At 38.8% G+C, this 24,589-nt stretch overlaps 1 protein-coding gene across 2 annotated transcripts in view; it reads right to left on the bottom strand.

The window, feature by feature from the left end:
• The window catches only part of tspoap1 (TSPO associated protein 1), an 82,668-nt gene that overhangs the window by 31,858 nt on the left and 26,221 nt on the right, over nt 1-24,589 (bottom strand). For both annotated transcript variants that reach the window (XM_079607173.1, XM_079607174.1), the window contains 8 exons: nt 24,319-24,402; nt 24,137-24,226; nt 22,555-22,677; nt 21,185-21,289; nt 16,725-16,775; nt 15,747-15,767; nt 10,261-10,441; nt 3,847-4,055 (listed from right to left, as the gene is read on the bottom strand). In XM_079607173.1, coding sequence (XP_079463299.1) covers nt 3,847-4,055; nt 10,261-10,441; nt 15,747-15,767; nt 16,725-16,775; nt 21,185-21,289; nt 22,555-22,677; nt 24,137-24,226; nt 24,319-24,402 — 864 coding nt within the window. The remainder of the gene's footprint in view (nt 1-3,846; nt 4,056-10,260; nt 10,442-15,746; nt 15,768-16,724; nt 16,776-21,184; nt 21,290-22,554; nt 22,678-24,136; nt 24,227-24,318; nt 24,403-24,589) is intronic.

Below are 24,589 nucleotides of genomic sequence, written 5' to 3'. Positions count from 1 at the left end.
TATTTTCACCCAGCTGTCATGTCTTCGGTGTTCGGGCTTCCTATGGACGCTGTAGTTCGTCAACAATGGCTACAATTTCTGTTTTATTATGTTCCTGAAAATTACAATCGTAGCTCTCTGTGCTGCGCATTTTACGGAAGACAGCTTCCAGAATCTCCACGAATTCAATGCCGGATTAAACAAGAAACTGTGACTAAAACATGAAGCAGTTCCAACTTTAAACCCAGAGGCAGCCGTTGCTGGGCCACAACCTGTAAGTAAGACTTAATAATTTTAAATGTTTGCATGTATAATTTCAGACGTAATGTTTTAGTTTTATCAGGGACGTAAACAAATGCCAGCGCTCGCGTAATAGCCACTTAATTATGCTATTTCGTGTGTATAGAGAGCCTAAGTCCCTCCCCTTCCGGTGGACCATCATGGGACCTTATTTCAGAAAAATATTGTATGGTAGTCAATGGCGAGAGACAACAAATATTTTGATCTTGTTTGAATTGTGCCCTGAATTACACATATGATGTTTGTCAATTTAAAAGATACATTTTAAAGTCAAGAAAGTCGCAGTTTGATGTAAAACTGTTGAGGTATAAGACTGTGAAAATACGTAATTACAAAGACTACAAACCCAAAAGGCGCACATGTGACGTAATACCTTTTCTCTCAGTGAATGAAGCTAACTTTACTGAAGCTAACGTCTGTCATGTTTTCTATAGTCTTACGTTATAATCGTAACGTTACGCCGTGATGCCGGAGTGTGTTGTACCAGACTGCACACACACGAGCAACGGTGACGTACAGTGCGAGACGAGAGATGTAGTTCATTGAGCGATTTTCACATAAAACTAAACGTTACTCTTCTTTTTTATGACAAACTGCGACTTTCTTGACTTTCATAATTATATTTTAAATTGACAAACATCATATGTGTAATTCAGGGCACAGTTCGGACGGAATAAAAAGAGAAGTTGTCTCTCGCCATTGACCACCATACATATTTTTTCCGAAATAAGGTCCCATGAGCCGGAAGCGGAGGGGCGGGACTTAGGCTCTCTATAAGACAAACGCTTACAAACATTTTGAACCTGCAATTTGTAATTATACTAATTTTGTAAATGTATTTTCCATGTATACTTTATGACGTAATTTTTCGATTTGATCAAGAACGTAAACCAATGCCAAAGCTGTTGGTTTATAGTAGCCAGTTAGTTCGATGCTATTTTGTGTGTAAGACAAACGTGTATAAAGTAAAAAATAATAATGTAATCGCAAAAGCAAACTTCAGCTGCGGTATTACTCAGTCATTTATTCAGTTATATTAAATGTTTAATCAGGAGAAACCCGTATCTCAAAAGCTAACAAGTGTCAGCAGTGGCATTTTCAAGTAACAGCGTATCGAAATTATTATATAATAATAGTAGAATAGAATAATAATTTTTTTTTTAAATGTACCATTCAGAAACGTTTTGTAAGAGCCGTGTTTGGGGAGGTTCTGCTTGACTCTCTTCATTGCCGCTTTCTGGGTCTGATTCTGGCTCAAACTGTACGGTAGTATTGAAACCATTATTTACATTTGACCAGAACACATGCAACTTTCGCCCGTAAAGGTGATGGGCGTGAAGTTTCCGGACAACGTGCACTACGCAGTTTAGCCAATTACAACACACCGGCCCAACTAACCAATCTGAGCCCATTGCCTGTTTCTGAGGGAGTGGTTTCATAGAATCAGGAAGTCAACCGGTCGTTCAAATGACAGAGGAGAAATCAGCTTACAATAAAGGTCAAATTTATGAAAAATAAGGCTTAAAAAAAAAAAAAAAAAAAAAAAAAAAAAACGAACACATGTTATATTGCACCCCATAAATACAATCATGCAAAGAAAAAAAGCAGTAAACCACCTCTTTAAAATTGTCACTTTTTGAGGGTGAGCAAAAACACACCGTTTTGTGTCTGTCCCTTTAAATGCAAATGAGCTGCTGCTCCCGGCACAGGGGGCGGAGCTTCAAGAGCTTAAACACAATTAAACTAAATCACTAACAACTATGAATGCATGGCACTCATTTCCTTGTGCATGTAACCACTGGCAAATACCAGCATCTCACATTACACAGTAGAACATTTATTAGTAAATAATAATGATAACAACAGGTCTGTCCTTTAGTAAAGTTGCAGCGTCAGCAGCTGAAATCATCTAAATATAGTGACGCTGTGAGTAAGAAGTAAACGGACCCATGCAGGCAGTATTTATAGCTCAAGGGTAAAACCTTTTATGGATAATCACTTACAACTACTACAACCTTCATAATCCAGCACTGCACAGGATTATCTCACTGAATATCAGCTTTAGACAGCTGCACGCGCGCCGGAGAGCGCCTGAACTCTGACCCGGGACCAGTTTCCAAACTTCACCGCTAAACATCAAACAAAAGCTTAAAGGAACACTCAACAACACTGTCAAGAACCCAACGAACGATCTGCATTCTAGAAGATTCTGCACAAAAAAGTGGAGTAAAGAAATCTCTCAAAGTTTGTAACTTATGTAAACATTTTGAAGTCACAGTTTATTCCGACCCATGCAGAGACATGAACTTGTGAGCAGTGTTATGTTAGTATCATCAATATACTATTATAGTATTTTAGTAATATCATTTTTTTTATTGAATTATATAAAAAATGTAAGGTGTTAATAAAAAACAATTGTTTTTAGCTTTTTTTATAGGTCTATTTAGTTTTTTATTAATTTTATTTAAATAACATGGGCAACTAACTGAAATTACTGAAGTTTTTTATTAATTTTATTTAAATAACATGGGCAACTAACTGAAATTACTGAAGTTTGATTTAACCCCTTAAGCGGCACACTAATAACCCTTGTTCATAAATTGTTCATGACATTTTTTTAATAGACATGAAAATGCACATTTCGAACTTAAATGGTTGTAATTCAAGAATGCTTTGGAATATAGATGTGAGATTGGTCTTGTTTTAAAGAAGACATTTGGCAGATTTTTTGGACAAGTGAAATAAAGTAAGAAAGTTTAACAGAAAAAAAGTTATAGAAGTTTATAAAAAATGTACAATGTACGAAGCCAAAAATCTGAACAAGTTGTGTTTCAAATGTTAGGTTGATATCTCTTGAAATGAGCGTTCAGTGAGATTTAGTTTGGGCGCAGTACCACACTTCTCCACTAGTGGACATCACTGCCCATATAAGGGCGCCTCCATTTCCATATGTTGTTTGAGTGATTCTGAACCATTATTTTTACAATTTTCATACAACTTATGAAGTAGACATGCTATTCAGAAGTAGTGTTGGAAGATTGGCAGATTTTTTAATGAATTCAACCTCTAAGAAACACAAAAGATCACGTATGTGCATTATAGCTCGCTGACACATCACTAATGCTGAATCTATTATTATTTTCTTTATATTTAAAACATTTTCAGACCTTTTTTCTAAAAGAATTGAATGGATGCTATCTTTTGAACTCTTGTCATGAAAACAAACTGAGGTTTCTACCATTCCTTCATGATTTTTCATGTTCATCACTATTTCAAAATAAAGGTCTGAACACGCCTTAGGAGGATGAACATATTCTTGTTGCAAATTGATAAATTACAGCTTCTCTGTAATGCATTTTAAAAATCAGTCACCAAATATGTAAACTAGAGATTGTAAGCTTTCAAGTGATATATAGTTTGTCAAGATTAGTTTAGGTTTAGTATAGGATATTACTGTTTTAAATATGTAATGGCTGTGGATGGATGCGATGCCAATATTTTATTTCAATAACTATAAACTCTTTGTGCTAGCTTTAGTGGTGTGTGTAGAGGTGTAGATTGTCTCGCCTCATGTGTAGGGCTGGCCTTTCGGGGACTGGCCGGGCGAGAGCCGGTGGATCTGGGCGAGAGGTGCGTGGTCTCGGATCTGGGGCTGGACGTGGAGCCGGACTTCACGCTGATGGCGGGCAGCTCTCGATGTTTAGTCGGTGAGCGCTCGGGACGGGCCAGTTCAGCCGCATGTGGAGTGGAGCCCGTCCGCAAGACCGCAGCCACATCTAACAGAGACAGAGGAGAGCATGCAATGAGCGTAGGTAAATGCAACCAGTATGACTGACTTTCTTCAATGAAACACATACGAGCAGGGCCTAAAACTAACGTCTTGCCACACCTGCCAATGACCGGTGACTTTAATCGTAAAGAAAAAGTGATCAAAACGTAAAATACAGCATACTCTTCACTGTATAAATGAAACGTGGATCAATCCTTGTTAAAGTTACAAAAGTTATTCAGTCAAGAACAGTGAGTGAATATTCTCTTTGTCTTTTGTTGTTTGATTAATGTTATTATAAAGACGGCAGAAGGAATATTAGAGCTGCACGGATCCAATATAATGATACACACGTGTGTTTTCTTTCTTTTTCCCGGATGTTTGTGCAAAGAAAATGTACACACCGCGAGTAAAGAATTGAGTTCGCTTTCACGTCTTCTTGCGCTTGAATATTTCAATGGACTTTATGCACAGCTGCACTACTTCCTGAACTTTAGCCAGCTCCTTTGTTTCCGGTCTGCCATTATTGGACAAACTGATTAATATAGGTGTGCCTGACCAACAACAATAATCAGACACACCTGGATTAATCAGTTTGTCCAATAATGGCAGACAGGAAACAAAGAAGCTGGCTAAAGTTCAGGAATTTTTACCCGCATTTGCCACTTGGCGAGTGTTCATTTCAGGCCCTGTATGTTCTCAAAAAACAGTTCAACATGTATATGTATGTGCACGTAATGCTTTGAGAGTGTACAAGCATGTGTTCATGTCTCTGTGTGATTTATCTGTGTGTATCGGTGACTCTAGTCACCCTGTGATCTACATGCCGGTCATACATCCTTCACCTCGTCCCTCTGCTTACATTCATTCATCGCTTCCTTGCTTTAAAATGAATGGCAATCTGAGTCATTTCACTGAGCATTTCCATCAGCAACTTTAAAAATACTTTATTATTGCATTGGATTAATCAGAATGAGGCAAATAAAAACACAAAAGTGCATTGTATGCGTGATAACATGTAAACATGCTGTTAGATTTGCATGATAAACATAATAATGCATCCACATATACAGTATAAGATTAGGACTATGGGATTCAGAATGGAGTACTTTGTGCAGTTCATACGGCATACTATTTTTAAAGCCCCCCAGTGGTGAAAATCACGTTTTTAATGTTGTTTATATGTCTATGTGGTGTTTTTAATATGCTTTAAAATAAACCATGTGTAAATTCATAAGTCAACACCATTTACAGGATAAATCGGGTACATGTAGCGGGTGAATTATGAAGGCTATATGATATATATTACTAAGTTATTATAAACTATATGCCTTTCTCCACTGACTTTCTGTGATGTTCAAAGCAAAGAAGATTTTTAAAAGGCTGACTGAGATGGTGAACGTGAACATGGTTTGTGTAACATTAGCAACACATTATTCGCTAAGCAAAGGCTAATTATATCACTTATCTTTATTTGTCTGACGTAGAACGATACGCAGACTGTATAATTCAACTCTTCCTCTTCTTCTGAATCAGTTTCTGCTTCAAACATTTATGGCTGAATTAAAACGATATTTCCACTTGCCATTGAGTAGCGTTTACCACAATAAAGTTGACTGAGTGGATCAGGAGTGAGTGAGTGAGTGGAGGCGGGGCTAATTTGCATATTCATGGACCGGCGTATACAAATTTAACAAGGGTGTAGAGTTACGATCAAACTATTTAAAAAATTTAAATAAGTCATTTTGACTATCAAAGATGAGTTTTAAGAGATTGAATTATTGACTGCAGGGGGACTTTAAAACTAGTGCATGCAACAGTATGCCACACTTTTGCAACATGACCTCACTCACTTAATTTAGTAAGTGTCCAATTATCAACACAGTACACGTACTATGGTAGTAAACCATTCTGAACATAGTCAAGAAGCAACTGTCAGGGACAACAGATCACCATAGTGAATTCTGATTGGTCCATCAGAATAAAGCAGCCAATCCAATCCTCACAAAGCTGAGAGGCATGCAACGTCCAACAAATTATGCAAGTGATCATTTTCATATACCGGTGAAACTCGAAAAATTTGAATATCGTGCAAAAGTTCAGTAATTCACCTTAGAAGGTGAAACTAATATATTATCTAGACTTATTACATGCAAAGTGAGATATTTCAAGTCTTTATTTGTTATAATTTTGATGATTATGGCTTACAGCTTATGAAAACCTTTTCACAATATTCTAATTTTGAATTTGGGGTTTTCATAAACTGTAAGCCATAATCATCAAAATTATAACAAATAAAGACTTGAAATATCTCACTTTGCATGTAATGAGTCTATATAATATTAGTTTCACATTTTAAGTTGAAATACTGAAATAAATGAACTTTTCCACCATATTTTAAGTTCTCGAGCTTCACCTGTACCAAATACCAGTACAAACCTCACATTAACAAGGTGAGAGCTGCAAACAGTACCATTGTCAATACACAGAACATCTACAACATCACATAGAGGATTATTTAATGGTTCACAGGGTTCCCACATGTTGGTTAACTTCAAATTCAAGGACCTTTCAAGGACTTTCCAGGTCTTGGAATACCCTCAAGTTCAAGGCCCTGTTTACACGAGAACGCTCGCGGGTGAAAATGTAAAAATATTTTATCGGATGTGCCTTTCGTTTACACGGCGACGGGATTTTTGGGGCTTGAAAACGCGAAAAAGTGAAACCACCCTCCAGAGTGGAAATCTTAAAAACGCTTCACCATCGCGTTCCCGTCTAAAGGGTAAAAACGCAAAAGTCTGCTAGACAGTGAAGGCGTCGCGTACGCGTTTACGTCACAGGCATGCGCCAGTACAGGAAAATAACAAAACATTATCAAACTAAAATATAGCATTCATTTCATTGAAAAAAATTATAAAAAATCTGTAATTTTTGAGCGACACGAGAAGAACACCGAGAGTTAAAGCAGCAGCTTTACCGTATTAAACATGAGAAACTGTGTCAGCGTCTCCTTCACTTTCAGTGCTCCACATCGCCACCTAGCCGCCTGGAGTGCACACTACATCCAATTTCACACACTTTTGCATCACCATATGCACGCAGATTCCCTCCCCCCCCCTATAACGCTCGTCTAAACGCAGAATAAAAAGTGATAACGCAACGCCACTTTTGCGTTTTCTCTTCAGATCGTTTCCATGTAAACATAGCCTTAATGTGGGGACACATTTTCTGTGTCCAACAACAAACGTTGAGTTACAATCGTTGTAGTTTCGTGCGCGCGTGAACGTCATGGCAACGTACAACACAAAGTACTTCACGCGGGAAACACTTAACGTAACGCGTAAATGCACGTAACTAGCGTAAATCAAGCAAGCTAGTGTGCATAAGCCACAAAGGGTTGGAGAAGGGAATAATATGGAATTTGTTCCTTGCACAAAATAAATGCAAGCACTTTCAAGGATCTGTATATATGCATGTTTATTTTCAAAAAGTTTCCAGGGCCTTGATTTTTATTTTTTTTTCAGATTCACAAACTTTCAAGGATTTCAAGGACCCGTGGGAACCCTGTGTTTAGGATAGGGGAGGGCGTATGATCGACTTGTTTCTCAGGTTATATATTTTCATATCGCCCAGGACAGATCATATTACAAATTCATCATGGATGTGACCACTCCTGCCCACGGTCACACTCCATGTGTTATTCATGCAGGCAGACACGTGACGTCTTCCATTCAAGACAAACACAGCCTAGAAGGAAACCAAGTTCAATAGTACCAGGCTCAGAGGCATCACAGAGGGCTTCATTACCCTCCAAACTCCAGAACGCGATGTCTTCCCATGAGGAGTTTGTGCCTGGGAAAAGAGGGGATAATGCAGAGGGAATCCACTTATGGATCTCTTACACATACAGAACTTGGGATGCGATCCAAAACCTAGAGATCTGCCAACCTAGACAGCATTATAAGGTGCGATCCTGACACAAAAGCGGCTCTAAATTTAATCTAATAATCAACAATATTATTGATCTGTCTGCATTGATACCATTATATGTGAACATTATATGAGTGTGCTCCAAAACAGTGACAAAATTCGCATTTAGAAGACCAAAACCCAACGCTTTCATGATCAAAATCATGTTGATGTCAGAATCCAGTGTCAGATTGACGTTAATCTCCAACGTTGGACAGACGTTGTATTGTGGTTGAAAATCGGGTTGACGTCAGAAACCAACATCAGTCGAGTTCTGACGTCAACCAGACTTTAATTTCCAACCAAAATGCAACCCAAATCATCCCTGACGTTACTACTCTCTACTCAAGGACCTTGACAGAAATGTAGTGGAGTAAAAAGTACGATATTTGTCTTTCAAATGTAGTGAAGTTAAAGTATAAGTTTCCAGAAAAAAATAATACTCAAGTAAAGTACAGATACTCAAAAAGTGTACTTAAAGGTAGGGTAGGTCAGAATTGTCTAAAAAAAACTTTTATTCAAATTTGTTTAAACTGTCTTTATATACCAATACATAATTAAAATGCAAGTACTCTGAAATAGAGAGTATAAAAAACTGAGTGACTAGTGTATTTAATCTTCAATAAACACAGCTCATTAATTCCATTCACTCCCACCTAGAAACGGTGTGCGCGACTGCGCGCACGTGGGCGGAGCCAGTAATAGCAGCGGTAGTCATGGCGACGGAGAGTGACAGTCGCGCAAGCCAATCACTTGTTTCGTCCCTGTAGGAATTAATGAGCTGTGTTTTTTGAAGATTAAATACACTATAGTCACTCAATTTCTATACTCTCTTTTTCAAAGTACTTACATTTTAATTATGTATTGGTATATAAAGACAGTTTAACCCTCTGGGGACTAAGCCCTTTTTGGTCCGTTTTCTCTATTTTTACATTTGGGCTTATAAACCATATGTAATGGAGATGGAACACCATGTGTTTGGTATCTATGGATTCAGAAGACCCTAAGCTAACATAATCATGCATGTTATGTGTTTATAAAGGAAGTATGAGTGAAAAATGTACAATAATCGAGAGAATTTCAAAAACGAAAATGAGATTTTTGTCATTTATTACTGAAAATCACCCCTCACACAACAATAGTGAACAGTTTTTGAACCAAAAAAATATTTGTCAAACCCTTTGCTTGACAGCCACTTGTAATTGTTTAATCAAATGTTTTAAGAACAATGAAATAAGGAACTTTTTTTACAAACAGTCCCAGGCGTGAATAAGCGTCTGCTTCGAACTAAATGAGAACTGCTTGCTCTGAAGAACAGACACACTCACAACCTGGCAGATTTACTTTCAACTAACTGTTCCAGAGCTTGTTCTGCCGTAAATCTTACTGCTTGCCATCATAAAAGTGCTAAAACAATACAATAATAATGCTATTTAAGTTCTTCTGTCTCTCTCTTATATAGATCTCTGTGCGCTCTGTAATACTCCGCTCCGTTCGCTATCTGTCTCATTCTCCGTCCACATGACGCTGTTTGTTTGTACATGTTGAAGGCTACAGAGTCCTCTGATTGGCTAGAATATGTCATGGTAACCTTCCTCTGATTGGGTAAAAAAAAAAATCCTCCCAGCGGCAATTTTTCCATTGGTGGAATTTGCCTAACAACATCGATTTCATTGGCCTTTTTATGCAGTGGTATTGCGCAACAGCGAAGTGTGTGTCTAATACAAACGGGACATCACTGTTTTCAGCGGAATCTGAGGAAGACGGCAAAAAGGACCGCACCTCTCTATCATTAATAGTTTTGAAGATAATTGCACATTTGTAAAAGTATGCCATTTTGGGCGGTACCGCCCAATTCGTCCCCAGAGGGTTAAGCCAATTTGAAAAAAAAGTTCTTTAGACAATTCTTACCTACACAACCTTTAAGTACAGTACTTAAGTAAATGTACTTTATTATTGTCCACCTCTGTCAAAACTTCAACTCAAACTAGCGCACGACCTCGACGCCATCGTTCTCAGACACTCCCTCTGTTCGCTGATTGGACCGGTAAAAAATTGACTGGAGAAAACCCGCGAACACACCGCAAACCCGGACGACGTACTGAAGGAAAATGGAAATTGAGCGGAAGTACGTAGCAGGGCGGAGCCAGGCTAAATGTAGCATAATAAGGTTTAGTCATTTTTGACCCGAAACACCAAATTAGGTACATTTTCAACACAGCACAAGGGTTAATTTAGCGTACCGGTCTCACCAGGCAGGCCGAGCCCATTGGTCAGCTGGGTCAGACTGGAGCTGGACAGCAGGCCGGGGGCCGACAGGTCGATCTTTGAGGCCTGAACCCGAAACTTGTCCAGTTCCTGTGACAGCATCCCAAACTGTTCGCTCTGACTGCGGCATTTGTCCTCCAGCTCCCGAACTTTCGCCTACACAGGGTCGACATTAACATGCACACATTAATTCATATTCATCATGAGGTACAGTGCTTAGCATAAGTGAACACACCCATGCTAAAGTTGAGTAAAAAGAGGAATAAAAATCATCTTTTGGAAATTGATCTTAATGCCTGAATTAAAAAAATGAGGAAAACTCCAACCTTTACAGACGCCAATTTTCTTTGTGAATGAATAATGTATCGTAAATAAATACTACCTTAGAGATTGGCATGGTTTTATTTCAGTTAGCCTAATAGCTGGAGTGATTTGGGTATGATTATGTGATGATGTGCGGCTATTTTAATCCCAAAGGCCAAGGGAACTTTATCAGGTTTATAGTATATAACTGGCCTTTAAAAATAAAAATCTGCCGGCTTCTATGGGGATTTAGCACAGGGGGGTCCTGACTTATGTGTGTTTTAAGGAAGAACATTTACTTATTTACGATACATTATTCATTCACAAAGAAAATTGGTGTCCTTAAAGGTTGGAGTTTTCCTCATTTTTTTAATTAAGGCATTAAGATCAATTTCCAAAAGATTATTTTGTATTCCTCTTTTTAGTCAACTTTAGCATGGGTGTGTTTACTTATGCTTAGCACAGTACATACATAACCGTTTGTTTGATGAAGAAATGGAGATGCTAAAAGCAATGGTTGATGCACTGCAAAAGTGGGATTAGCCAATCAGAGCATGTGATGATGCAATGAATATGTGACATCATCTATTCAGCGTCTATAATTGGGCAAGTCTCGAGATTCAAATTATAGCTTGTTCATCTCAATGAAACTATGAATATTCATAAGACCTTTTAAGCTATCATTGTTTGTGCTTTACAAGACATTTTGTGAACTTTAGGATATTAATCTCAGTGGGAGGTGTTCTCCAAAAAATACAAAAGAGTTTTTTTTTATGAGACTTTTTAATGAGATTTTTATTTATTAATTTTTTATTTTAATGAATAAAAAAAATCATCCAACATCTGAAAAATCCGACACATCTTTACTTAACAAGACATATGATTTGTAATTATATAAAATTACTTGCTGAAGTTACTTGAGTTTATTACTTGGTGTTTGTGTTTTTTTCAAATCACTAATCATATGCTCCATTTATTTAGGAATATTCAAACTATTCATTTTAATAGTTCTCATACCGGTGAAACTCGAAATGTTTTAATTTTGTGCATTTCAAGTTCATTTATTTCAGTAATTCAACTTAAAAGGTGAAACTAATATATTATATAGACTCATTACATGCAAAGTGAGATATGTCAAGTCTTTATTTGTTTTTGATTGATTATGGCTTACAGCTTATGAAAACCTTTTCACAATATTCTAATCTTGAATTTGGGGTTTTCATAAGCTGTAAGCCATAATCATCAAAATTATAACAAATAAAGGCTTGAAATATCTCACTTTGCATGTAATGAGTCTATATAATATATTAGTTTCACCTTTTAAGTTGAATTACTGAAATAAATTAACATTTTTCACCTGTATATCTTAATATTTGTGTCATTAAAACCTAAACCCTATACAATCATGAAAATATGGTGTGTAGGTTTTCTAGATGACAACTTTAATGCATCGAGTCACATGATATGTGCACAAAAAGCTTCATAAATAAGCAGCGAGTGAAGAGGAGGCAACAGGTGAACAGTGGAGGCGAAGGAAGGGGGTTAGAGCCGTTCTGCTGAGTGTAAAACACTAGCGTGTAGTAAAGCGTTCAAAACTCGAGAGGTTGAGTTCGTGAGACTACGGCGAGCTAGTTTCACTTCCGGCTCTGTGGTTCAGTTTCCTGGCATACTGAGCACACAAGGCTCAAAAACACACACACACACACACACACACATTAACTGGCCGACTGTCACTCGTTCAGTCGCTGCTCTCAGCCCTAAAAATAAAGAGTTTCCTGTAAAACTCTCACCTCAAAAGTCTGCGTGTCACATTTAAACGTCAGAATTCTCACAATTAACTTTAACACATTGCACAGAAAATACTCTCTGAGAAAAGAAAAGAAAAAAAAACACACAAAAAGCTGAATAGCACCCGACTTTTAGGAGTGTTTTTAGCCCTTCTTTCACGTTTAAAACATTTATTTGAGTGCTAAAAACTATAATAGAGATGCTTCTGTCATGCTGAACACTCACAAACACAACCTGTGAACACCTTTAGCCGTGTGGTTTAAGTAAACTGCAAAACAGATCTCACAAACCACACACGTGCACACACACACAGGCACACATGCGCGTGCACACACACACACTTGTTTGTTTGTGAGGAAATTGCATTGACTTCCATTGGTTTTATTTCATGTGATATTATCTATGGCCTAACCCAACCTCTACCCATGAGCGTGCCCATCACAGACACACTAGACTTACAGAAAAACATATTTCGGCTGATTCATCAGTCCCGGGTATTTTTTTTTCTTTTTAATTTGCTGCGGCAATATTTTTTTGCTAATTTGCAGTGAAAACCCACCAATAATCATAATGCACTTTTAATTAGTGTTAGCGACAGTAAGAGTGCAATTACCTGTACATAATGTTTTGTGCATATTTACTGAAACTGTGGTTCTGGTCCCACATGCACTAGGCAGTGACACCAGCGTAGAAATACTCTTAATTACGTTTTTTCTTGATATTCAGAATTGTGTTGGACACAAAACCTTTTATTGTGATCAGTGACACTGATTATACTACACATTTTAAATGTTATAAGTTAGTATTTAATGTTTTTACAATTTCAAAATTATATTATTGGCTATTGTCTTCAATGTATTATTAGAGTATTGTCAGTGATTGCATTTAAAAAGTGGATAGCCAGTAAAATAATTTTACAAATCTACTAGTGAAATGAGGCATTTAACAGGAGTAGCAAATGTTACATTTATATACATAAATATACCCCAATATACATTATTTTTTAGTATTACATAGTAGTTTAATTGTTTCATTAACCTCTGGAACCTTTAATTTCATTCCACACACACACACACACACACACACACACACACACACACACACTCTTCTAGAATTATCATTTTTATCAAGCTTGTATGTTTATATTCAGTTAATTCACTTTAATGGCAATGAAAATTACCTATTAAATTGGCATTAAAGTGAAATTACTGAACTTAAACATATACGAGCTTGATATAAATGCTCATTTTAGGAGTAAATTTCAGATGGCACTTAGAGGCTTTTGCATCTGAAGTCTTCATATATATATATATACTTATATTATAAATAAGGCATTGGATCACTTGCTCAGGCACATCTCTATCACGCATTTTGGGAGCGAACAGGTTAAAAAGAAAATAATTCATGAATTAATTATTTGGAATATTTAATATTACCCTGTCCATCGCTCAAATGGGCCTCATGTAGGAAAGTTTCTTTCCTTTTAAAACCAAAACATATAACCGGATGCTTCATATACTCCTCTATCTTTACAAGGGAATTAAAATGCAGCAGCAGGACACTTGAACACACATTAATTCATTTGTTTGGACTGAATTTTTAATTGTTATTACCTAACATTGCTTCCCCCCTCTCAGGTTTACTTTTTTTTTTGGCAGAAAAATAGTGTGAGAAAAGACAAAAATGTGAGCTGTCACAAATTAGGCCCTTACAAGCAGTGTTCGAATTATACCGTGAGCTTCGGGGGTACAGCCATTTCGACTGGCAACGTCACTCTCCATTTTTTTTATCTTGACTTACACACATGATGAAAACGGCGTTGTTAAAGGGGGGGTAAAATACTTAGTTTTAGTCAATCTCATGTTAATCTTGAGTACCTATAGAGTAATAGTGCGTCCTTCATATCTCCAAAAAGTATTTAGTTTCATCATATTTATAAAATAAAAATACAGCTTTCCGATTCTAACCGGAAAAAGCCGAGGTCCTTGATTCTGGGCGTGGGCGGAGCTATAGAGTCAAGCGGGAGCGCCCGGGAAGGTTTGCTTATTATCGATCGTGGTGCGGTAGGCCATATTACTTATATATATAGTATTTGGTTTGCAAATCCAGCGACGACCTGGGCCTTGTTAATAAAACATTCGTCACTGACCAGAACACAAAACCGCACTTGCCACACTCCTTTGCTGTCCCAAACTGCATCCACTGTTCCAGTAACACTGGGTTCTTTGGGAAGCTGAACAAGGTAAACTTTCCCTCACATCCCAAAACACACTTTTTTGAAGACATTCTTGACATCAACCATTCCTATTTAGCGCTGCTGATGATGATTTCCGGTAGTAGCGCGTCGATGAGCGCGGTCTTTCTCTCCTCTGGTCGACGTGTGCGTGAACGCGCTTTTCCGAGAGCAATGCTCATATAAGGAGTTCCACTCTGGTCTACGTCATTAGATCTACGATAGAAAAAAACCAGCCGAAACGTGTTGCAATCCGGAAGTATGATTTTCAGCACAGAAATTCTCTGTTATTCGTTCAAAATAACTTTTCAAACTTTGGCCATTATTAGCATGAGAATCCATCTCTTTAACACTGTAAACAACTCTGAATACATGAAACACCATTGTACCCCCCCTTTAATGTGTGTTGTTAATTATAGGCTACATTATATAAGTCATGTTACATAGGCCTATTTTCAGTTCAAAATGGCGAAATTAGACAAAAATTTATTAGTTTTCCTGACTATTTTTGTCATTCGTTTAACATTTATGACCTAAACATTTATGACTCAAATTTGAAATGTTTAGTTTAGCTACTTAAATCTTCTCTCGTACTTGACCGTAAACTTGAAGTGTTGAGTCGCTCTGCTAAAATTCGTTCTCAGCGGCTTCTTTGAAATATATTCTCTCAAATATTCTGACATTGACGAGCAGTGACAGACCCATGAGGCTCAGATGAACACACACACACACACACACACACACACGCACACACACACACACTGTTCTCTGTTTCTGATGTGCGCTCTGCTCGGCGCCGCTACGGATTGAAGATGAAGAACGCGCTGAATCTGATTATAAGTGAACATGAATGTGTGTAGCCTACACAATTATTACTTATTAAAAAAAATCAGTACCCCCCAAACTATTATTTTGATCCCTTTTGGGAGGGTCTAAGTCTCATCTAGGGGGGTCGGACCCCCCCTAATACCCGCTGTAATTCGAACTATGCTTACAAGTATAGTTAAAGCACTCACACACACACAAACAAGCACACACACACACACACACATGTACATACACACACTAACTGAACATAACTTGGCTCTAAACAGACACAGGGTTTTTAATGAGAGTGTTTTGGAGCGGTTCTGATACCTGCATGCAGTCCAGTGTATTCTGGTGAGCGGCCAAAAAAACACGGAGTATAAGAAAGAGAGCGAGAGAGAGAGAGAGAGAGAGAGAGAGAGAGAGAGAGAGAGAGAGAGGAGACATCATGCATTTCAAAAGCAGTCCGAGCAGATATTAGTTTAGATTATGAGACGCTGCAGTCCGGAGCCTGTTGAGCCGCATCACTGCTGACTGTATCTGTACCTCCTCGAGAAGTGCACAGTTCATGAAGCTATATCTTTAAAAGCTGCACGGTACCGTTGCGAAATACTTCGTTCTAACCTCATACCACAAATGCAAGAACATTCATGCACAAACAAATCTGAGCTGCAAACTCTCAAAGCGCTTGCAACATCAAGATCAAGGTTTGATTCTCACCGACACTGATGTAGGAGAAAGTTAAATGCAATGAGAGTCACTTTGGATAAAAGCATATTTATTGCCTTGCTGAATTTACTTTATTGTTAATTTATTGCATAGCGCATACTTATTTAATTCCCAATACTGGACCCTTAATTTTCATATTTATGTTTTGTCATTGCTGTATTGAAGCAACTCAAGGGACTTTGAAATGATAAACCAGACTAGTAGGTAAACAGAGCCCTCTGGAGGATGAAGATACAATCATCAGTGATGCAGTTTAGAGAGAGAGAGAGAGAGAGAGAGAGAGAGAGAGAGAGAGAGAGAGAGAGAGAGAGAGAGAGAGAGAGAGAGACAGGAAACGCATCATCACATCAAACAGGAAGTGCACACGCTGTACTCTACCAGCTCTCTGTGCAATACGAGCTGCACCAGATCCTGAGAAAGACACAATTCAGTTAAACAGCGCACAAACACACACATTTATTAACACCCCAAGCATCATGAACAGTCAGTATACACACTCATCACACTCTTTAGTTAATGACCATCGGTTAGTTGAACTCTCCTGACAGACACTGAAGCACAGCGTGATGTGAACCTCACCTCCAGCATCTGCACCACACCTTCATGTTCTCGTTTGGCAAATAACTGAGCCTGTGGAACCAGAACACACTCGTAAGCACACAACAATCTGCAACAATCATATATGTGACCCTGGACCACAAACCCAGTCTGGAGCCGCACGGGTATATCTGTAGCAACTATACATTGTATGGGTCAAAATGATCCATTTTTCTTTTATGCCAAAAATCATGAGGATATTAAGATCATGTTCCATGAAGATATTTAGTAAATGTCCTACCGTAAATATATAAAACATGTATTTTTGTGAGTGAATGCAGCACAATCGTGAACATAAATGCACAACTTTAAAGGAGATTTTCTCAATGTTTACATTTTTTTGCTCCTCAGATTCCAGATTTTCAATAGTTGTGTCTCGACCAAATATTGTCCTATCCTAACAAACCACACATCAATGGAAAGATTATTTATTCAGCTTTCAGGTTATATACATCTCAATTTAACAAAATTAACCCATGAGACTGGTTGTGTGGTCCAGGGTCATATATATATATATATAGGCTGTGACAAAAAAGACTAAACCGGCAGGGAAAATGAAACACAGAAATCTCTTAACTTAAACTGGCATGTATAATTTTACACCGAAAAAGCATAAGGGCCATTATGAACTAATATTAGCAAAGAACAATTGTATTTTTTTTTTATAAACTAGCATTAACAAAGGTTAATAAACGTTGTAAAAATATATTCCTCATAGTTATTAGTTCATGTTAATGTACACTGCCGTTCAAAAGTTTGCGATCAGTAATTTTTTTGTATGTTTTTAAAATAAGTCTCTTCTGCTCACCAGGCTACATTTATTTGACTAAAAATACAAAACAAACAGTAATATTGTGAAATATTATTACACTTTAAAATAACTGTTTTCTACTTTAATATATAGTAAAGTGTAATTTATTCCTGTGATCAAAGCTGAATTTTCAGCATCATTACTCCAGTCTTCAGTGTCACATATGATGATTTGATGCTCAAGAAACATTTATGATTATTATCAGTGTTGAAAACTGTTTTTTTCAGGATTTTTTGATGAATAGAAAGTTTGGAACAGCATTTATGTGAAATGTAATCTTTTTCACCATTATAAATGTATTTTTACTCTTACCTTTAAACAATTAAATACATCCTTTATTCTTAAAAAAAAAAATCTTACTGACCCCATTCTTTTGAATAATAGTGTATAATGTTACAAAAGCTTTCTATATCAGATAAATGCTGTTCTTTAAAAAAAACAAAAAACTTTCTATTCATCAAAGAATCCTGAAAAAAAACTTTTCAACATTGATAATAATAATTATCATGAATGTTTCTTGATCATCAAATCATCATATTATACTGATTTCTGAAGGATCATGTGACACTGAAGACTGGAGTAATGATGATCACAGGAATAAAATACACTTTACTGTATATTCACATAGAAAACAGCTGTTTTACATTGTAATAATATTTCACAAATAAATTGTACTGTATTTTTGATCAAATAAATGCAGCCTTGGTGTGAAAAAATTGTTATTTTAAAAACAATAAAAAAATGTACAGATGAAAATCCCACACTTTTGACTGGCAGTATATGCATTAATAAATGAGCCTGTGATTTCGCTTAGATCATCAGGGTTCATGAAACTGAAGCACAAACATGAGACTCATCGCTATGTAAATTCTTATTAAAGGAGTAGTTCACTTTCAAATAAAAATATCCTGATAATTCACTCACCCCGATGTCATCCGAGATGTCCGTGTCTTTGTTTCTTCAGTCGAAAAGAAATGAAGGTTTTTGAGGAAAACATTCCAGGATTTTCTCCATATAATGGACTTCAATGGCAACCAACGGTTTGAAGGTTCAAAAGTGAGTCTCAGAGCAGCTTCAAAGACTCCACCTGATCCAGCCGAGGAATAAGAGTCTTATCTAGACAAACCAGCGGCCATTTTATAAAAAAATAAATAAAAATGATACACCGTCTTGTACCGTCTCTGAGATGCGGCACGCATTACATCATCACGTTGGAAAGGTCACGCGTGACGTCGTTAAACATCAGGATATACACACGTAAGGACCATTTTACACAATAAACTGACACAAATACATATAAATATGTGTCATTCAACATACAATAACTTTGAACGGTCCTCCTACTCCACAGTTGTAAATTTCCGACTACGTCACGTGTGACCTTTCCAACGTACAACGGTACAAGACGGGCATTTGTGGTTAAAAAGTATATAATTTTTATTTATTTTTATAAAATGGCCGCTGGTTTGTCTAGATAAGACTCTTATTCCTCGGCTGGATCGTGTGGAGACTTTGAAGCTGCACTGAGACTCACTTTTGGACCTTCAAACCGTCGGTTGCCACTGAAGTCCATTATATGGAGAAAATCCTGGAGCGTTTTCCTCAAAAACCTTCATTTCTTTTCGACTGAAGAAAGAAAGACACGGACATCTTGGGTGACATCGGGGTGAGGACATTTTTATTTGAAAGTGAACTACTCCTTTAAAAGCAGAATGACTGGTAACAGTGTGTGACTGGTAACAGTGTGTGACTGGTAACAGTGTGTGACAGTGTGTGACTGGTAACAGTGTGTGACTGGTAACAGTGTGTGACTGGTAACAGTGTGTGACTGGTAACAGTGTGTGACTGGTAACAGTGTGTGACTGGTAACAGTGTGTGACTGGTAACAGTGTGTGACTGGTAACAGTGTGTGAGTGACTGGTAACAGTGTGTGAGTGACTGGTAACAGTGTGTGACAGGTAACAGTGTGTGACTGGTAACAGTGTGTGACTGGTAACAGTGTGTGACTGGTAACAGTGTGTGACTGGTAACAGTGTGTGAGTGACTGGTAACAGTGTGTGAGTGACTGGTAACAGTGTGTGACAGGTAACAGTGTGTGACTGGTAACAGTGTGTGACTGGTAACAGTGTGTGACTGGTAACAGTGTGTGACTGGTAACAGTGTGTGACTGGTAACAGTGTGTGAGTGACTGGTAACAGTGTGTGACTGGTAACAGTGTGTGACTGGTAACAGTGTGTGAGTGACTGGTAACAGTGTGTGAGTGACTGGTAACAGTGTGTGACTGGTAACAGTGTGTGACAGGTAACAGTGTGTGACAGGTAACAGTGTGTGACAGGTAACAGTGTGTGACAGGTAACAGTGTGTGACAGGTAACAGTGTGTGACAGGTAACAGTGTGTGACAGGTAACAGTGTGTGACAGGTAACAGTGTGTGACAGGTAACAGTGTGTGACAGGTAACAGTGTGTGACTGGTAACAGTGTGTGACAGGTAACAGTGTGTGACAGGTAACAGTGTGTGACAGGTAACAGTGTGTGACAGGTAACAGTGTGTGACTGGTAACAGTGTGTGAGTGACTGGTAACAGTGTGTGAGTGACTGGTAACAGTGTGTGACAGGTAACAGTGTGTGACTGGTAACAGTGTGTGACAGGTAACAGTGTGTGACTGGTAACAGTGTGTGACAGGTAACAGTGTGTGACAGGTAACAGTGTGTGACAGGTAACAGTGTGTGACAGGTAACAGTGTGTGACTGGTAACAGTGTGTGAGTGACTGGTAACAGTGTGTGAGTGACTGGTAACAGTGTGTGACAGGTAACAGTGTGTGACTGGTAACAGTGTGTGACAGGTAACAGTGTGTGACAGGTAACAGTGTGTGACTGGTAACAGTGTGTGACAGGTAACAGTGTGTGACAGGTAACAGTGTGTGACAGGTAACAGTGTGTGACAGGTAACAGTGTGTGACAGGTAACAGTGTGTGACTGGTAACAGTGTGTGACTGGTAACAGTGTGTGACTGGTAACAGTGTGTGACTGGTAACAGTGTGTGACTGGTAACAGTGTGTGAGTGACTGGTAACAGTGTGTGACTGGTAACAGTGTGTGACTGGTAACAGTGTGTGAGTGACTGGTAACAGTGTGTGAGTGACTGGTAACAGTGTGTGACTGGTAACAGTGTGTGACAGGTAACAGTGTGTGACAGGTAACAGTGTGTGACAGGTAACAGTGTGTGACAGGTAACAGTGTGTGACAGGTAACAGTGTGTGACAGGTAACAGTGTGTGACTGGTAACAGTGTGTGACAGGTAACAGTGTGTGACAGGTAACAGTGTGTGACAGGTAACAGTGTGTGACAGGTAACAGTGTGTGACTGGTAACAGTGTGTGAGTGACTGGTAACAGTGTGTGAGTGACTGGTAACAGTGTGTGACTGGTAACAGTGTGTGACAGGTAACAGTGTGTGACAGGTAACAGTGTGTGACAGGTAACAGTGTGTGACAGGTAACAGTGTGTGACAGGTAACAGTGTGTGACTGGTAACAGTGTGTGACTGGTAACAGTGTGTGACAGGTAACAGTGTGTGACTGGTAACAGTGTGTGACTGGTAACAGTGTGTGACTGGTAACAGTGTGTGACTGACCCGCTGAAGCCGCTTGATTTCATCCTGTTTGAACTTGAGGATTGCCAGTGCCTGTTCATGCTCCAGTTCCAGCTGTTGCCTGCGATCGGCGACCTCTCGCATGTGCTGCCACAACACACACACACAGACCAGTCACACACACACCGCGGGGAAGCCGAATACACAGGTTTCTGACAGGAGTCTGTGTGTGCTCTTGTTTTTGTGATTTATGGGGACACAAATGTGTATAATGACATGTGTATTACACTGGTATTACAACTTAAACATGATGTATGAGGACATTTCATGAGTACTCGTAATTCAAATAGCTTCAAAAACATAAAAAATGTTTTATTAAAAATGTAAAAATGCAGAATGTTTCCTGTGATGGGCAGGTTTAGGGATAGAGGCAGTGTGTGTGTGTGTGTGTCTGTGTGTGTGTGATGGGCAGGTTTAGGGATAGAGGCAGTGTGTGTGTGTGTGTATGTGTGTGTGTTTGTGTCTGTGTGTGTGTGTGATGGGCAGGTTTAGGGATAGGGACAGTGTGTGTGTGTGTGTGTGTGTGTGTGTGTGTGTGTGTGTGTGTGTGTGTGCGTGTGTGTGATGGGCAGGTTTAGGGATAGGGACAGTGTGTGTGTGTGTGTGTGTGATGGGCAGGTTTAGGGATAGGGACAGTGTGTGTGTGTGTGTGTGATGGGCAGGTTTAGGGATAGGGACAGTGTGTGTGTGTGTGTGTATGTGTGTGCGCGCGTGTGTGTGTGTGTGTGTGTGTGTGTGCGTGTGCGTGTGCGTGTGTGTGATGGGCAGGTTTAGGGATAGGGGCAGTGTGTGTGTGTGTGTGTGTGTGTGTGTGATGGACAGGTTTAGGGATAGGGGCAGTGTGTGTGTGTGTGTGTGTGTGTGTGTGTGTGTGTGTGTGTGTGCATGTGCGTGCGTGCGTGCGTGTGTGTGATGGACAGGTTTAGGGATGGGGCAGTGTGTGTGTGTGATGGGCAGGTTTAGGGATAGGGGCAGTGTGTGTGTGTGTGTGTGATGGGCAGGTTTAGGGATAGGGGCAGTGTGTGTGTGTGTGTGATGGGCAGGTTTAGGGATAGGGGCAGTGTGTGTGTGTGTGTGTGTGTGTGTGTGTGTGTGTGTTTGTGCGTGTGTGTGTGCGTGTGTGTTTGCGTGTGTGTGTGTGTGTGATGGACAGGTTTAGGGATAGGGGCAGTGTGTGTGTGTGTGTGTGTGATGGGCAGGTTTAGGGATAGGGGCAGTGTGTGTGTGTGCGTGTGTGTGTGTGTGTGTGCGCGCGCGCGTGTGTGCGTGTGTGTGTGTGGTGTGTGTGTGTGTGTGTGTGTGTGTGTGTGTGTGTGTGTGTGTGTGTGCGTGTGTGTGTGCGTGTGTGTTACCTTTAGGACCTGCTCTAGGTTCTCCAGCTTTGCACGGAGTCGCTGGTTCTCCTCCAGTACTGAACTATGCTGAGCGCTCAAAACACAGAGCTGTTCCTTCAGCTCCTCATTTTCAGCCTGAGACTACACAAACATGGCCACACTTTACAATACGGTTCATCAGTCAACAGTACACTGGTAAAAATATGATTTTGTGGTGAAGTAAATACTACAGAAAAAACAATGTAATTTACATGAAAAACTAAGTAAAATCTATATTAGTACTCAATTCAAGCGTGTAGAATGAATGCAATACAATGAAAGTGTAAATAACAACGTTATAAAATTAAGAAAAATTACTCAACTTTTCTAATACTGGTGTTCCCATCATGCACTGGGCCTTGAATAATTAACGAGGTTGATTTTTTACATCATTGCTTTTGTTGTTAGGATTAGAAACTTGCCATTTTGTGCCATTTTGATTCATTTTCCACTCAAAATTACACATTCAAATACAAAAATGATCCATCAAATGCTACTTGTAATGTTTTCAAGACCTAAGTCTTGAGGTCTCTGCGTTCACATGACAACTCGTTATATCTAGAATAACTATTGTATGAATTACTTAGATGTTTCTAAGTAAAGAATATACTTTAAAAGTGTGGTTTAATTCAATGTTTATATTGTTTGTTATATTTTGCAAGTAAATTACTTAAATAACCCACAGACAACATGCTAGATAACCTATTATGCCCATTTTTAAAGTCTTAATGTTGTTTTTGTGCTCTACTAGAACAGGTTGATTATTTTCCCAGAAACATTATATGGTTACACTGGTTTTTAATACCCAGGGGGTTCATAAAAAACGTATTTTTCAATTTAAAGACCTGGGCTGAATCTGAAATCGTTCTGAAACCAGGCATTATTCGAGGGGACATCCATTTGTAGTGGTGTCTGAAACCATAGTGGACGTTATTAAGTGCACTCAGTAACACACAATAACGAGTGTACAGCCAATGCACACTCAACGACCGTCCGAATACACTCCCTCGTTTTCATTCAGTCCTTCAAGTGTACTGTATTAGTGAACCTATATAGCGATTGAGGGTTTAGGGGGCGATTTCAGATTCAGCCTCTGGTATTCTTAAATTTTAAATTTCTGGTATTCTTATTCTTAATTGCCAATTATCAGCAGGTAAATTACTTTTACAACCCACTGACAACATGCCCTGCTATATGAGCACACAAGTGTTAAAGAAGACATATTCTCATTCTCCATTGTTGCGGCTCCTCTCTTCCCAGTCTGTCAGTAATGCTCTGTTTACTTCCTGTCTCTATGAAGCCCCTCCTCCTGAAAAGCACACTGTGCTCTGATTGGTCGGCTGGATCAGTGTGTTGTGATTGGATATAATGAGGAATATTGTGACGTGATCGTTCCCGGAAGAAACTCGAGACTACAATGGAGGCGTTTCAGGAGTTCAGAAACACTGACACTGATATAGAGAAGAACTCAGAGCTTTTTCATGATCAGACAGCAACATTACACACTGAAGAAATGTAAAAAGGCATATTAGGTCCTCTTTCATAACTTTATACATCTCACCTGGTCAAGCAGCTGAGCCTTTCTCCTGAGGAGTTCTGCCTCCTCTACTAAGTGCTCATTTCTGCTGCGCTCGTCCACTAGCTGGTTCTCCTAAACACACACACACACACACACACACATCTATCAGCCTGACACGCAGGAGACATGCACTGTAAGCATTAAATAAAGAGAATCACACTCACCAAATCGAGACATCGTTTCTGTCTCTTCCGGACCTCATGCTCAAGAACTTCACATTCTTTCCTCTTCTTGCCCAACTCACTTTCCTACAGACACATCATATAACTTCTTCAGAAACATGAATAGCATAGAATGTTTTGCATAGCATGAATAGCAGTCATTCATAATTGTAAAAAAATAAAATAATTATATACACTGAACAAAATTATAAACGCAACACTTTTGTTTTTGCCGCCAAAAACTCAAAGATCTAAGACTCTTTCTATGTACACA

The sequence above is a fragment of the Phoxinus phoxinus genome (genome assembly GCF_949152265.1).
Source record: "Phoxinus phoxinus genome assembly, chromosome: 3".
NCBI lineage: Eukaryota > Metazoa > Chordata > Actinopteri > Cypriniformes > Leuciscidae > Phoxinus > Phoxinus phoxinus.
The sequence above is the reverse complement of the archived record's forward strand: the minus strand, read 5'-3'. Positions and strand labels throughout refer to the sequence as shown.